The 16149-nt window shown below is 38.3% G+C and overlaps 1 protein-coding gene across 1 annotated transcript in view; it reads right to left on the bottom strand.

Annotated features, from left to right (window-relative positions):
- The window catches only part of cpxm2 (carboxypeptidase X (M14 family), member 2), a 30718-nt gene that overhangs the window by 11997 nt on the left and 2572 nt on the right, over window positions 1–16149 (bottom strand). Inside the window, exons 3-6 of the mRNA XM_065949923.1 lie at window positions 13008–13109; window positions 7737–7846; window positions 4912–5051; window positions 1441–1525 (exon numbers count right to left, since the gene is read on the bottom strand). Coding sequence (XP_065805995.1) covers window positions 1441–1525; window positions 4912–5051; window positions 7737–7846; window positions 13008–13109 — 437 coding nt within the window. The remainder of the gene's footprint in view (window positions 1–1440; window positions 1526–4911; window positions 5052–7736; window positions 7847–13007; window positions 13110–16149) is intronic.

Genomic DNA, 16149 nt, shown 5'->3' with positions numbered 1-16149 from the left:
CGTAACAGCACTATGTATGTTTTACGACAGCGCAGTTGCACTCTGAGACCTTCGATAGGCATCAAAGCACGCAAATCCAACTTCCTATACATTGTTGCTTTAATAATGTAATTTTTCTTTAGGAAAAGCATTATTAAACATTTCTTAACCAGTTTACAGATCATGTGAGCATTTTGTTACCACACCCAAAAGCACATCATGCTTTATCCTAACTTTTGCTCTAAAGGGAAACAAAGTAAAATAAAATTAAGAGGGAGACTTTAAGATTTGATGGCTTGAGACCATAAAGTCGTTAGGAACATTTTTACTTTGATAAAGATAAATTGAGAAGTAGGGTCATTTCCTCATAAATGTTTTTGCAACCCCTGCATTCGCCCCCTGCTGGCCATTTGAAAAGAGGCAGGATTAGGGCACCAGTACATTGACTTCATCCATAACACATTAAACCTCTTTCAGAGGGTTTCCACTTCCTATAAACAGTCTATGGCAAGAATTCCAATTGTCATCCATTAAACTGGACCAAATCTTAAAACTAAACATAAATTAAAAAAGGCCTCATGTTTTCAGGAAAGAACGCACAATGAACGTTAAAGCATATTTTGAATTAGAGTAAAAAACTGTTGCCATATAAACAGAACAGTTAAAAACAAATTATCCAAACAACCCTTTAACAAACATTCATGCCCCTGCAGAATGTCACTAAACCTTTCTACCTCTGGGAATTTATTGTAAATTTTAACGCCCACGGTTATGGTTCCTCTTTGCACCTTTTGGCATTTTGAAAGACAAACAGCACAGTTTGGCATTTGGCATGAAAGGTGGGCGAGTGGGTGAGCGGGAAGCTTGTAGCAGAGACTAAATTACTGAAGGGGCATTAGCTCCCACATAACATGACATCACGAGCAGAGGAGGAGTATGGTTACACCTATATTATATTAGGAAGCTATGGGGAAATGATTATCCATCAACTATCTATTCAATCTGATCTGCCACTGTCATTTATGAGAGGATTCTTATTATTTTTAGTATCCTGAAGCTGAATTCATTGATGCAGCTTTAGCTTATTGTCAAGGCATTCCTGTATTTGATTTCTGTCTATTCAATTAAATCAAGAGCCAGAAGTTAAGAAGAGACGCAGCTCCGACAATGAAAATGAGTTTCCCATCTGCTTGAGGATCATCACTATTTACTCTTGCCTTTCAGCTCATTAAGCTTGGAAATAAGATGAGATTTAAATCACTCTCTGAAATTACGCTCAAGCGGGAATTCATTTTTCCATCAGGTTCCAGTGAAGCCTCCTAAAGGCTTCTGCCAAAGTGTGTTTACATAAAGAATGGATGATAGTTCTTGAGCTAGAAAGGTTTTAAAGTGCTCACATAAGTACCCTCTTTGTAGATATGTAAATAGATAGTTGATTTAAATGTCGCCGTAGTTACTCACCAAGTCTTCTGAGCCATTCTTCAGTGTAATCCAAGTGTGACTGTCGTTGCTCACCATCACCTTGTACGAGGTCACCCAATCACTCCTGAAAAACGTAGGAAAATCAGGTCACGAGAGGGAGAAAAGTAAATTTCCTCTCAGGCTGGATTTAATGCAAATGTGGCTCTGACGGGACTGTGAGGGAGTCCCCCCAGCACACATCCAGACAGGTTCATTCTCGCAGGGTGAAAGTCTGTTTCAAAATAGAAAAATGGAGGTCAGAGAATTTAATATAAACTCGTCACTTGAGCCTTTTATTAATGATTTTTTTTTAATTTGAGCAAAAGTTAACTTTGACAGGAAACAAACTTTCTTGCTCTTTCGCAGAGAATTAGAAAGATGAGTAGACTGATCCCACGTTCATGTCTTCATGATAAATATGGATCAACATGGATTTAGCTGAGCAAAAATAATAGACATTAAGAGAAGCAACATGCCGGTCCATGTCTACCTTACACATACTACAGCACAATTGAAACTTGCTTGATCACATTGAATTTAATATCTGCTATGGTTGTTTATTCAACCTGAAATCCATCGTGTGCAGTAATAATGTGCCTTTAAAAATCTTACAATGCATTTCTAAACACTAATCACATTAATAACTACCATTAATAACACCTATAGATAGAATAATAAGGGTTTTAGCAACCTGGGGAATTCAATTATGCCATATAAACTAAATAAAAGGGCAGTTTCATTGTCTGAAAGTTAACAGTCAACTGAATAAACCAAATACTATAGAAGTCTCATGACATAAGAGCTCTGGGGCTAATTACATTTCCATGCTTCTACTAAACCGGTCCCTGGAGGCTTGAGCAAATCCCAGCTGACATTGGATGGCTTAAGAAAAACACAAACTATAACCAATTCAGAATGTTCCTGCTTTGAGGTAACTTAACCACAGTGCCACCCATAAGTATATTCAAATGCAAAACCAATAATGGGATTTTGACAAAAATTGCAGACTTCATTTTCACTGTAAGAGTTTCCAAAAACTAAGTTTCAACTGTATATCAAGTCATTTTGAGTAAAGAATAAGTGAAATATAAACAGAAAAATCCAACCTTTTAAAAGTACAGCATGGTCCTGTAAAAATAAAAACCAAATGTGAAGTAAATAAAAGTTGAAGTTTATGGGCTTAAACTTTGAAACACCCTGATCCTGTCCTTAACTTAACTAAAAGGTGAATAACCAAAAATAAAAAGGTGTACATTCGAAGATGACTTAATGGGCCATTGTTTCTCACTGTGTGCAGTATGTAGGTTGGCAGATACTCCCAGTCCTGGATGAAGACATCAGTGCTGAGCTGAACCAGCCAGTTAAGAATTCCCAGTTCTGTTAATTAAAGCTCTGTTATAGACAGAAGCCCCTGAGCTGGCACCACAGACGGTTACATGCCCTGCAGAGCTAATTGTGGAGAAATGTCTGTCTCAGGCATCGGTGTTTTCTGCACCCGCAGATCGTGCCGACCGTGAAGAAAAAAAAAAATTACAAACACAGCCTGGTAAAGAAATTCCCCATGCTCTCTTTGTACAGCACGAAGCAGTTTCCACACGTCTGTGCCACCCTTTCCAATTAAGAAGTGCAAAGGCCAAGTTGTCAAATACGATTCTAAAGTAAAGTCAGGGTATGTAGATGCTGAGGAAAAAATGTGAACACAAGTAGTTTTATTCTTTTCATTAGAGGACCATAACTACTACTTTTGATCCAAGTTTATAACTTTATTGACTCATTAATCTTTGTTAAACAAATGGCAGATGCTTAATTAGACCAAGACTTTAGCTACTCTCTAAGATGGCATACTTTGTAAGTTACAAAGAGTTTGAATGTAAAATTTCAGCTTGCTTGGTCTAACTCTAGGTTGTGATAGACATATTTTAGTTTGGGTAAAAAAACTACTTCAATATATAATTCAAAGTGTGGTATCTGAGGAAAAAAAAAACACTGTCTTAAGAATGGTACATGACCCAATGGTTTCCGTCACATACTCTAAAGCTAACCAATCGTCCCCAAACTGGACAAAAATGAAAACCAGTGATTTTAAGTGTAGAGTACCAACACATAAAAGGTGCTTTGCTACAGTTACAAATGATACTATATATGCTTCACCTCAATAAAAGTAGTTAAATAATCATGGATTTGTAGGCAGGGTCTAAATACAGTGTCAACATTTAAAAAATATATCTGCATACTTACAAAAGACCTGGCACTGATGTTTTGATGAGCTGAGGCAGTGGGAGGTGAGATTATACCTGAAGCTTTGTATTTGGAATTTAAGATAAGTTGTCATGGAGACCTTATCCTGCTGTAATTTACACCATAAAAAGCTCAGAGCCTGCTAGCATAACACCATTGCATGACTGAGCCTCTGCTGAGCCCACACTGTTAGACCCCACGTGGGCCAAGTCTGCTCTGATTGGTCTGCCGATCCACTCTGTCGTTATTCGTCAGTTGCTCAGCACTCGGAAATTTCAACATGAGCTGCAGGGCTTGCCACAACGAGCCAACGGGCTTAGATCAGTGATCTCACACTGACAATGACGTTGGACTGACAAGTTTTTATCGAGGGGGGCTAGAACCGAGCGTTACATGCAGCTTATGCTACAGCTAACAGGAGGAGGTAGGAGAAGCCGCGTTTCCGCGGACTTTGAATTTTTGCACATAGATGTGCCTAAACATGCACAGGACACTTGGAAAACACACTAAAGAGCATATAAAACCAGAAAAAGCATAATATGGGACCTTTAATCCCCAAACTGAAAACAGAAAAGAGCAAGCTCAGTTCAAGGTTGAGATCCATGTGGATGGAATTGAAAACCTTGTTTTGTATATATTTGAGAAGTCAAATTTCCCAGATGGGTTTAAAGAAAAATCCAGTAATTAATATTGCTGGAACAATCATAAGCGCGTGTGTACTTGTGCCATAACTGAATTGATTTTTGGCCATTTTCTTTGTTTGGTTTTTAGATAGTTACAGAGCGACATGACTTTATCATAAAGCAATGGAATTTGTCAATTTTTCCATGAAAGTTCAATGTGGTGGAAAGAAGAGCATCAGTCAAAATCATTTTTACACATTTTCTTCATTTTATGTCTTTGTTGTTGCAAATCCTTTTGTAATGAGGACTGTCGGTCATATATTTAGTTTAAAAAAAGGTTCGTACAATGCTGCATGTAATCCCTTGAACAATTTCTTCACAAAATTCCATTTTAAAATCTTTGCCAAAAGATATTAATTACATCCATGTGTTCTGTATTAAGTTAAAGGTGTGAGATGTTTCTTTTAATGTTCAGTAAAAGTTACTGTCTCAACCAACATTTTGGGCACAAAAAAATCAATCCTTTTCCAGTATGCTTGACCTGAAAAAAGAATCCTCATCCTCTCCCAGCTGCATTCACTCTGTGCATGTGTGCAGGGTTCATACTCACGACCAGAGGGAGCTCCTGCCTTGAGTGACGACCCCTGTGAACTTTGTCAGCCTCCTGGCATCCACCTCAAACCACTGCAGTGGGTCATCTCTCCCAGCGCACCAGGCCCCGTCATAGAGGTCGTCTTCATAAAGGCCAGCCTGCAGGCCACCAAACAGTCTTATGGAGCAGCATTTTTACTCTTGATGTCTAAGTAGAAACACTAACAAACAGTCCATGTTCGGTGCAAAACACTCATATCAGCTTTTTGTTAAAGCTTAAATACTGTTAGATGTTGACAGAGGAGAAGAAGAGGCTCAGAAGTTTCCATTTAATCCTCTGAAAATCTAAATTTGCACTCTTATAAATATAAAAAAATATGTGTGTCAGCATTTGTTCATTCAACAGCTGAAAATGTATAATCATAGTACATTAACTCTACACTGCATTAAACCTGTGGCAGCTGGCTCTGTTAGTTTGAAGCTAATCTGTGTGAACTGTCATATGCTGAGAGGACACACTGTACATCTTTTTCATCCAAACATAAACATTACAGTATGATGACACACTGCACTGTACATACTGATTAAACAGTCACTCTGATATGTGTATCTTTAGAGTGTATTTGAAGGACAACACATGTGCTTGACATTGACCGGCTCATTATCTAGAGATCTAAAACCACATTAACATAATCTCACTTCAAAGATAAATTAAAGGCACATTATGTAAATAAGGATGGACTTGGGGTGAAATCATTGTAGAGTTTCTGTACATCCATTAGAGGCACAAAATGATGTACGACTGAGTGTGTACTACTTTAGTTTTAAATTCAAAACCATAGTGTGTTTCTTAAAGCACACAGTTGGATTTTTTTGGTGCAGAATGGGGCTTTGAGAAAGGCAATAAATGAATGTAAATTAATCAACTATGCTATAGCCTGTATATAAAAATGGATGACACAACAGCTCCTCAAAAGTGAAGCCAAAACATTTGGAGCACTCCCCTACTGAACACAGTATAAGTCATTAACTTTGCCTCGTCCATGTTAACAGATCGGACATGGGTCAAACTATAAAAATCATCTAAATGATACAGTCAATGCTTCCAACCATAAGAAATTGCCACTAATGACGTACTCCTTGAGCTATGAATGCAAAACAAAAAAAAAAATGTTTTGTGAGATGTAGAACAACAACAACTTCTGCCAAGGAGGGTCTGTTCTATGTCTGCTTTGATTGTCAGTACGTAGAAGATCTCAAAAACATGTTTTCAGATTCCAATGAAATATGAGGACGCTTTGGCCACGGAACAAGAGATTACTTTTTGGTGCCAATCAGCATCCAGGTGCAGATGAAGCACCTTTAATGAATTGCTCAGTGAATGAAAGAAAATTGGCACTCAAGACTCATAATTGAATATATGTGTTTTGCTGCAGGACGGGAATATGTTTTACAATTTTGTACATTCTGTTGCATTTTTACAATGAGGGGATGTGACCTTCATTAATCCCTGTTTTCTTTCAACTTTTATGATCAAAAGAAAGAAAATTATCACAGAACAGTTGGTGTCTGGAAACTAAACAAACTGTAGCAGCTACAAAAGTGGAAATTAACCAAGCTGACTGGGCAACACGCCTGATACAACAGGCAACATCTGTTTTCTATGTGTCTCTACTGATATACAGATAATTGTTCTCCAGATTGGACGTTATCTTTTTTTCCCCCTCTATGATCCCTGACAGACACTCGCACACACAACAAATCCTTTGTTTCGCTTGTTTCCTGTAACATAATACCTCGCCGTCTTGAGAGAATTAAGAGCATGTGTGTGTGTGTGTGTGTGTGTGTTTCATTAATTGTGCAGTTGGAGTCAGAGCAGTTCACCCTTCAAAAGATGAAGATAAAGCTGTGGACCGTATGCAGGCTAATAACCTCAAAGAACAGCTTGCACTAACAGGAAATAGCTCTTCTAACAGATGCCAATCCTTTTTATTAGGTCTGGGGATGTGCCCCTTGTTTGATGGAGACACTTTTACTTTCTCTAATGTGTTACCTTAAGGGTGTTAAGTTGAAGCCAAGTGGCAATTTTTAGGGTTGAAAAATGAAACCAATGTGAAAGTGAAAACAAAAAATGCAGTTCCTCTATTGTTCACTTTTAGTTGGCAGCAAAAGGCAAAGAATCCCCATAAGGTCCAATATTAAAATGCTTGTTTTCACAGCAGAAATAAACCTGTTTCCAACCTCGTACAAAAGATGGTTTTGGTCTCAATGGCAAATTTCTTCATACATATAAACTGTATGGGGGTGAATTCTCTTCATAGCGTATTCATTTTGATTTCATAAGGAGTTAAGCATACATTTTCATAAAATCTGTTGTAGTTGAGTTGACTGACAGGAGGGCCTTTGTAGCCATTTACCGGGAAACGTAAGGTCGGCTTCAATTAAAGTTCTTTGCCCGTTTCTTTATTGATCAAAAGTTAGTGAGAGATAGCATTTCCAATATGGCGACTGCCATCATTGGGCTTCATATCACATTTTCAGAATACCAATGGGTGACTTCAATGTGACCATATCCATGTTGTCAATGTTTGAATCAGGGAAATCATGTGATCCTTGTTGACTTATCTGGGCAGGCGTCTTTCCATAGACCTTAAATATGTCCTCATATTGATCCTGAAATCAAAAGATGCTATGTTTCCATCAATCTTCTATTGCATTGCTCCTTTTTTGGAAACACATGACTCCAAAGCTTCAAAAGAAAGGTCAGATTGCCCAGGACATAATGCAAGCCCAAACATTTCTGGTAAGTGTTCCCAAGCTACGCCAACACTTCACTTTACATACCTGAATGTTAAGACGACCTCTGTGTGCACCGAGGCCATAGCGTTTCGTGGTTGAAGCGTGAAGCTGGAAGTCATCAATCTTCAAAGTCTCCAGTCCCATGGGAGGGCATTCTAGGGTAAGGAGAATGATGAATTAGCTTGTGATGGTGATGTTATGAATCATGTGTTGTACTGCTTACTGCACAATATGGCTCCCGAGTCAGGGAGCATGCATTTGCTAATAGCTGGACTCAAAAGTAATGAGCACTTCAGACTTTGCACCGTGAGCTCAAACGTGTGAAGCAGTCCAGGCAGCATCTACGTTTTTTTTGTTTGTTACCAAGGCGATCTATAAATCAAACCTAATGAAATCAAAACATTGTGAAATGTCTAAATCAAAGTAGAATGTGGTTGTTATGCTAGCAACCAAATATCACCGATTTGCACCAAAACGAAACAACAATGAAGGAATTTGTTTCTTTGAAAGCATCTTTTTCACAGCTGATTTCTTCACCTGCTGTTACCGCCTTACACTTTGATCTTGAAAGCAGACAAATGAATTGAAATGAGCGTCAGTGCATGAACAACCCATTTTGTCATATCCTGTCAAACCTGACTTCATAAGGAACTTATATAAATTCAATTAAATCCAACAGCATGCTAGTGGCAGTGATGACTAAACTGTTATGAGTTTCATAATGCGTCAAACTTCATAGGTGATTAATGAGTTTACACTGTGAGCGCTTCTGTTTTGTCATTTTGGCACACTTTTCACAGCCATCTAGCTTCGCCCTGAATGTATGATTAAATTATTGAAATGACTAGAACAACATTATCAAAGGGAGAAAAAGAGACATTTCAAAATGCTGTCAAACATATTCAAAGGTATCAATAGATGGCTGTATAATTTCATTCAAATAATAGACAAGATTTTTGAACTGTTAATCAATAATGAAGACTTAATTTGTTTCTTTATGAATCCAAATAGTGTCACGGTAGTTAACCCATGGTTTGTTCACTAGTATCTTTGTTCTCATATTGCAGATAACTTGCATTTAATATATGCATGCCCTCTGAACGCTGATACAATAAAGTGCATTCTAGACTTGAAGATTATGCTGCAAGTCCAACTAACAGATACTGAAAGAGAAAACAATGGAGTAATCAAAGAAAATGATTTGATCCTTGACGACATTCAAGGATTCCTCAAGTTTCCTCAGAACACCAAAAAGTCAATAAAAGTTTTAACCTGAGCTGTAGATGTCCTGATTTTTAGTCTGTGCAGGTAAAGTTTCCAAATATTGGATCCTAGTTTCCCTTCATGCAACCTAATGACATCATTTTTTTAATCCACCCTGCCTTTTAAAGACTCTGTCTTATTTGTTTGTCATGCTAATATTCTGTTCTTGAAGTCTCCAAACCCAAGTGAATTAACTCTGATGACATCACTTTGACCTCATTTGGATGAATCTCTTCTCAGACCGGTTTCTACTAGATACATAGCACTCCCAAAGATGAGTCAAGTGACTGGAAATCTGTGACATATGAAAGTAGTGGAGCTAATGCACAGATGCACAGTTCTGTATGTGTTAATGGGGGGAGCTGTGATGCAGTGAGCAGTGTGTGACCTTGATCTCTTGCTGTGGGCATGTGTTACAGTATGGCTCCATGTTAAGTCATGCAGACATGATGTGATGTGAATCAAACTTATCTAAATGTTTTCTGTGATAGGAGCAGAGTAATTCTGTAAAGAAATATTACAATGTGTTTTTTTCATCTTGCAGTACTAAGTTAACCCTTTTGCTTATTTACCTTTTTAAAAAAAAATCTATTATAAAAAGCACTTCTGGGACCTAATAATGGATATACTAATACACTATAAACAGAATCTGCATAATGTGTTCCTATTATATAAAACATTTATAAATACCTACAAATTACCGTTAAGTTGCTTTCTAGATGAAGGTTATGATCAATATTTAATGAAACCTTTTCAAACTGAATTTCTAACTGATATTTGATGATCCTCAGAATGAATTGAATTGAGATTTATACCATGCAGGTTTCCCCCACCGTCCAAACCAGAGGACGAGTTATCTATATGCATAAGTGCCTTTATAGCTCCTCTGCTGTGCTGATGATGGCAATTAACAGCACTCAATATGACTAATCGTCTTGTAATTAACTCCTTGAGCATGCCAGTTATTCAACTACACCCACCGAGGCCACAGAAAGTGTCTGGCAGCCGTGCTCAGGGCGCTCTGCTTTCACTCTGGAAAAACACAGTCTTAAAAAGAGAAAGCTGCACATAACTTTAAAATGTTTGGTTTTTTATTTGCAGCTGAAGGGAGCTCAGACGATTTGAACAAATGCCCATCTTTAAGTGATTGCAGAAAAATGAGAATGTTTTCACCACATAGCAATCTATGCAAGATTGGCTCCTCGTTCACATAAGTGTATCAATAAATAACTGAACGGACCAATCACAGTCCATATGTGTATTCTTCATGCCTTACAGCTTTTTGGGTCAGTTTTAGCTATTTGCAGACTACCTTGCTCACAATGATGGAAATTTAGAGCAAGATTTTCCAACTAGGCCTCTGTCTGCAGCATATGCTGCACATGTCCCTGTCTTATAGCCAACTGCCTTCACAACTGAATACCCAGAAAAGAAACAAGCACATGAAATACAGCAAAATTAGCTTTTTAAAGGATATAAACGTGAAGTTTGACATCAAGTTCTGCAGTTCAGTTTATATTTGATCCATAAAGGAAGCTGGCTTCACATTGAATAAGTGTTCCAGCTGCCTTAAATCTCTGGGACGCTGCAGAACGTCAATCACATGCTCCAGGACTTTCTGAAAATCCAGACACTAAGATGATCTCCATCCAATATCCACACATGCATGAGATAATTTATGTTTGGTGCTTAAGGAAAACATAGCTTGAGACCAAATTAAATGCTGCTGTAAACCTGAAGCATAAAATGTAATCTAATGAGCCAGCAGCGAAGCCACAGGTGAGACCGGTGAGAGACGCACGCACAGTAACTCTATACAGAAATAAAACAGGAGTTGAAATACCTATGAAACTTTTTGGAATCAAACACGCACTGTTGGTCTGCAGGCTTTCTGTACGGAGCGATAACAAAACATTAGGGACAACCGGGCCCTTCAAGCACCCCCCAGGATCAAGGGTAGCAGGACAAAAAAACAAGCTGGCTTGCTGTGGTGAAAAGCCCTGAATCATTATCAACATCTGCATGCTACTCATTGCAAAGGGACACACAGGAACACAGCATTTGGCTTCAGTACTTATGTCAAAAAGAAATGAGCACAAAGACAGTCAAGGACTAGCACACAGTTATCTGTGCAACTAACAATACTGCTGAGGTTCAAATTTACTGCTGGGATCAAATTATGCATCACATACATCATCAGCATTCTATATTCATAATGCAAAGATTCAAGCAAAGATCTTGGCCCTTTGGTGAGCACAATGTCCTGTACATCTGAAATATTAAAGCAAGCTCAGGGAACTTTTGCTTAACAGCAGCTTTCTGGAGGCAAAAATGGCAATTGTTCCATTTAGTCATTGATTACTTATTCTGAAGAATTGTTGGTGTTTGCATCATGGTGCTACTTTTTTTTTTGTTTGATAGAGGACAATTTTTTTTTGATAACTTATCTACAGCCAAAATCACTTGACTCACTTGATTCCTGATTTCAGCAGTAAATCCTGCTGGTTCATGCTGTTGACATAAACAAACCGTAAATGGGCCGGACACCTGCACAGGGGAGTGTTTACTTCTAGCAGCTACACCTGCATGACACATGGTGAAGTGTGGTGTAAGTCACAGGCACTAAAGATGGTGAGCAGCCCAGTGACTCATCACTGGGCTGGTCAAACAAATGAAAAGCAACTTTGATCATTCTTGGACATGTATACAAGACAATCCCAAAACACAACTGTATTTGTAAAATTCATGAAAAACATGATGCTTCACCTGTTTTCTCTCTAGTTCTCTGTGTGTGTTTGTGTGTGTGTGTGTGTGTGGAGGATCTGCCAACAACACAGCAAGCAGGACTCGCGCTTCTATATAGCTTCAATAAATATCACTGAATTTTTTTTTTATCACAGGATCCGTTTTTTCCAATACCATGAAGCCCTATTTTTCACCATCAACCTTTTCAGTCTTTAAAGCTGTGATAATCTGAACCAAAGCGTCTTGTTTCAACACGGTTCATCTGCGTCTGATGGGAATCATGAATGAGCTGTTGAAACATCTGGTGGATCAAACTTTAAAAGCCATTAAAGTCCATTTAGATGACTTCCTTTTAGTTTTGGTATTTGTGGATGTGGCATGCTCTGAAGTTAATCTAAACCTGGATTAGTTCATTGACATCCTTTTTGGTATATAAAAAGTGCATGACTTGTAAAGCCTGTAAAGTTTGACCATGTTAAATCAGCAGCTACCAGGCGACGCTGAAACAGAATTTTAAAACAGACTGGTGTTGAGTCACAGTTACAGCCATGAAAACATGATTTTTGGGAGCTTTTAGCCTTCCAGATTTTGACTCTGTGGGCTTCTCTATGCCAGCCGTGTCAGCATGGAGTTCCCATTTTCCAACATGTGAGGTTGTCCAACTTTCTGCTCCTATTCCCATGTGCCAAATTACAAATGACAACCTCTTCGGTCTGTCTAGGTAGGTTCCTTACAACAGCTTTAACATAAACACATAAATCCACAGCTGGAAAACACTCATAACCTCCCGGCGTTATTCAATACAGCTTCTTGTTATGCTAGAAATGTCTTACACTGTGTCAATACGTCAAATAAAGGCTATATCAGCGGTTTAGAGCTGTGCAAATCTGAGGTCAAATAACAAGTGTTCTTCACTGAATCATGCTTTCAGTGGAGCGAGTTTAATCTGTCATCAACATGACAGGAAGGCTACAGGGGCATCCTAGCTTTAGTTTAGCAGATACTCGGTGATCCATGGAAACAAAACAAAATGCTTTGTGGGTAAAGATGACATTCCTGCCCATGTGGCTCGACTCCACTTCTGAGAACATGTTTGTTTTTGCCAGACCTTTTCTCTCAGGGCAAATATACTGCCTCAAAAGTCTTCTGCTTTCCAAAATACATGTCATCTTTGAGAAAGTTTAGTCCTTTTGTCCCCCTCCCGGGAAAGAAGAGAAATGATCCCTGCACACTGAAGGAAGGATGAATTTTCATGAGATCATGAATTTCCCGTAACAAGTGAGAGAGCGGCACTGGCTGTTCACTCACCCTCTTTTATCGGGTTGAATCGTCCTTCTGCTTCTGGGATGCTGTTTGAGGTTTTCAGGGTGCTCTTCTTGGTCTTCTCAGTCTTTTTGTTGGCAGTTTTCACTGAGGGAAAAAAAAAACTCTTGATTATGAAACAGATATGAATCTTTTATTGACTTTTAAAAGGGGCTTTGGCAGGTCAAATCACATTTAAAGCTGCTGATTCTTTGTTGTCAACGTATGGAGGGAAAATCAATGGAGTTGACAGACAAAAAAAAAGACGCTTTGGCTGGAATCAGTTTTGCACATGTGCATAGATTCAAGGCTGGGGACTCAACCAAGAGACAATCTCTGCACACAATACTTTGGATTTTTTTTTTTTGACTCTTGTAATCCTTGCACTTTATTACAACATTTCTCACAGACCCAGACGATCAATTTGCACCACTTTTCTTTAATACAGCGACAGAATCTCAAGGTTCAGAAATACTCTGTACAAGAGGCATGATGGGGGCAGAGGGGTCACATTGCAGCAACTGAAGATGGAAGTGGAGTGTGTGCTTTTTATTTGACAGAGTGTCAGGTTAGAAAAGGCCACATGTGATAACAATCCTTCTTACATCTGAGAGTCTTTATCCTTGTCTCATGGCTCCATACAGTAAGTGGTTCAGCAAACGGACACAAAGAGATATAAAGGAAGACCATTCAGACGTTGGTAAGGTTTGAGCTTAGCTGAAGGCAATGTCAGGTTAATTAAAAAAGTTATGGCATAATAATCACAAGCAATCATTTGACTTCAATAAAACATCTTTAAGGAGTAAAAACAACTAAAAAAAGAAAAGGATCTTCAACATGTTCTCTAAATAATTACAAGATTGATGTAATAAGTTTTCACTGCAAAAGTTCTTAAATGGAGATTAACTAGGTCTCAAAACCATATTTTTTGGCCATAAAATCAGAATTCATATTCAAATTTTAATTGAATTACAATAACCCCCCCTCTATTGTATCCAAGAAAGCTGAGCCCCATGCCAAAAGACCCACAAGGGGAAAAAAAATACATTACTGTCAAAAATTAACATCAATTTCATTTTCTTTCATTGATTAAATCCCAACAGAAAAGGCCTCCACACCCTTGTTGTGTGCAAATTTCATTTTGATAAACCTTAGAGCTGACAAACCCTCTAAGATGAGCCCCCCTCTGAGATCTATGCCACCCCACTAATTTGGACCATTGAAGCCAGAATTATATGTTTTTAGCTATCATAGCTATTTTTCCATCAAACAACAGCCATGCTATGAGTTTGATAATATCTTACCAAATAGCACTTCAGCTCTACTTTACAGTACCTGCATGCATTGAATTTTCCCCCCTGCGTTTATTTATTTTATTCATTTATTGGCCACTTGTGTAGCTGAAGGAGCTATTAACACACGTTTTAAACAGCATCCCCTGTTAAAGTTGTAATGCTTAACTTGCAAGCGAAACGTCCATATAGTCAAGCAAATACTGGCCTACCATTGCATTTATGATGTATAGTCTCTATCTCAATCAGCCTATTTGTGTCTAATTCGACCACCTCCTGTAAACAATACTAAAACACCTAGCGCCTAATGCTCAACTTTGTTGAAAAAGTAGTTGCTTACAGTCTAAAAATACTTTTCTTTTAAGCTTTTTGTTGATCATAAAAGCCAGAAAACACGCAACTGAAATGTGATCAAATTAAATACTAGGTCTATGATAAAATTTAGTTAAGTTCAGCCTTTGATTAAGGGTATTGTTCTATCATTACCTGAAATCATAAACAGTCTAACTTAGAAGTTAGAAGTCTATGCAGTTGGAATGGTTAAAGAACCGTTATTTATCTTGTGTATGATGCAGTGTTATGTTGAGAAAAAACACACATCAAAGAGTAGCAGTGTCTTTCATGCCACATTGTTATCATATCCCTCTTCTCTTCCCACCTACAGCAGGTATCCCTGCAGAGACACGTGTATCCAGATGCCTAATACATGAGGTCACTGTCGACACAGCTGCTCTGAATTATCTGCCACCAACCAACCAAATCCCTCACGCCTGTTACTGTCCTCCAATCACCTGGCGGGATGGCAAACATACCTACAGACCTGTTACTGCATGTGCAGAGAGTCCCACAACGGTGAGCTCTGAGCTGTACATTGGTGAAACGAGGATTTCACGTGTTCTGGCTCTTACATGTAATGCAGTCCTGACCTCTGCTGTGTGAGGCTGTTAATCCTGCTGTTGTGCAGAAGCCACACTGAAACATGGCTCTGAGTAATGTGTATGATTGAGGAGGACGGCTAACTCGGAGGATTTTCTTTGTCGTCATTTCTTCTTTTTTTTGATGATTTCAGTTGTTTTTTTTTTGTTCTTCAAGCTGCACCTGGAAACCTCAAACTGTCTGTTTGTACTCATCAAACAGCTAAAGTACAAAGGTCGTGCACATTTTGAAAAAAAAACAAACCCAAAAAACAGAAACATTCTTAGAACAAGCCCCCTACTTCAAACTTTTATCTTTGGGCATTTTTTTTGTAAACACATTTCACTTGAAAGACATCAGCTGATAGGAAAAGTCACAGAACTAGGTGTTATTATTCCGAAAATCTTAATTAAAACCCTTTTACTTCAAAGCGTACCGTATTGTTTTCGTAATTACAACTCCGCCATGTGTATATTATCAAAAAACATCAAAGCTTAAATGACAAGCCAGACACTTTCATCCAGTGCCAACAGAGACTCACAAGGTCACTTCAAAAGTTTACTTGGCTTTTATTACAGCCACACAAACCTCAGCTGTCAGACCAATGACTTCTAAACAACATTATGGATTACCCCTCACATTTATAAAATGAGATTCAGTCTCTGTTTTACTGTCCCATCTATGACGACATAAGGGATGTACTTTAAAGAAAAATGTCTTCCATTAAAGTTGAATTCTTCTGGTTAGATGATTATAAAAAACTGGAGTTGTGCTTTAGAAGAGGAACCTACTTTTGTAGCAGATTTGATTTGCAAAGCCTGGGAGAAAAACAGAATAGACTATTTCAGACTGAGCTGTTGAAGGAACATGCAACTTAGTAATGTTATGAAATGTTGAACCACCGCAACTGAAGTTTCTGGTGTCTTATAAACCCATGAGGT

The sequence above is a fragment of the Labrus bergylta genome, chromosome 21, assembly GCF_963930695.1.
Source record: "Labrus bergylta chromosome 21, fLabBer1.1, whole genome shotgun sequence".
Lineage (NCBI taxonomy): Eukaryota > Metazoa > Chordata > Actinopteri > Labriformes > Labridae > Labrus > Labrus bergylta.
This window is presented reverse-complemented; position numbering and strand designations above follow the sequence as displayed.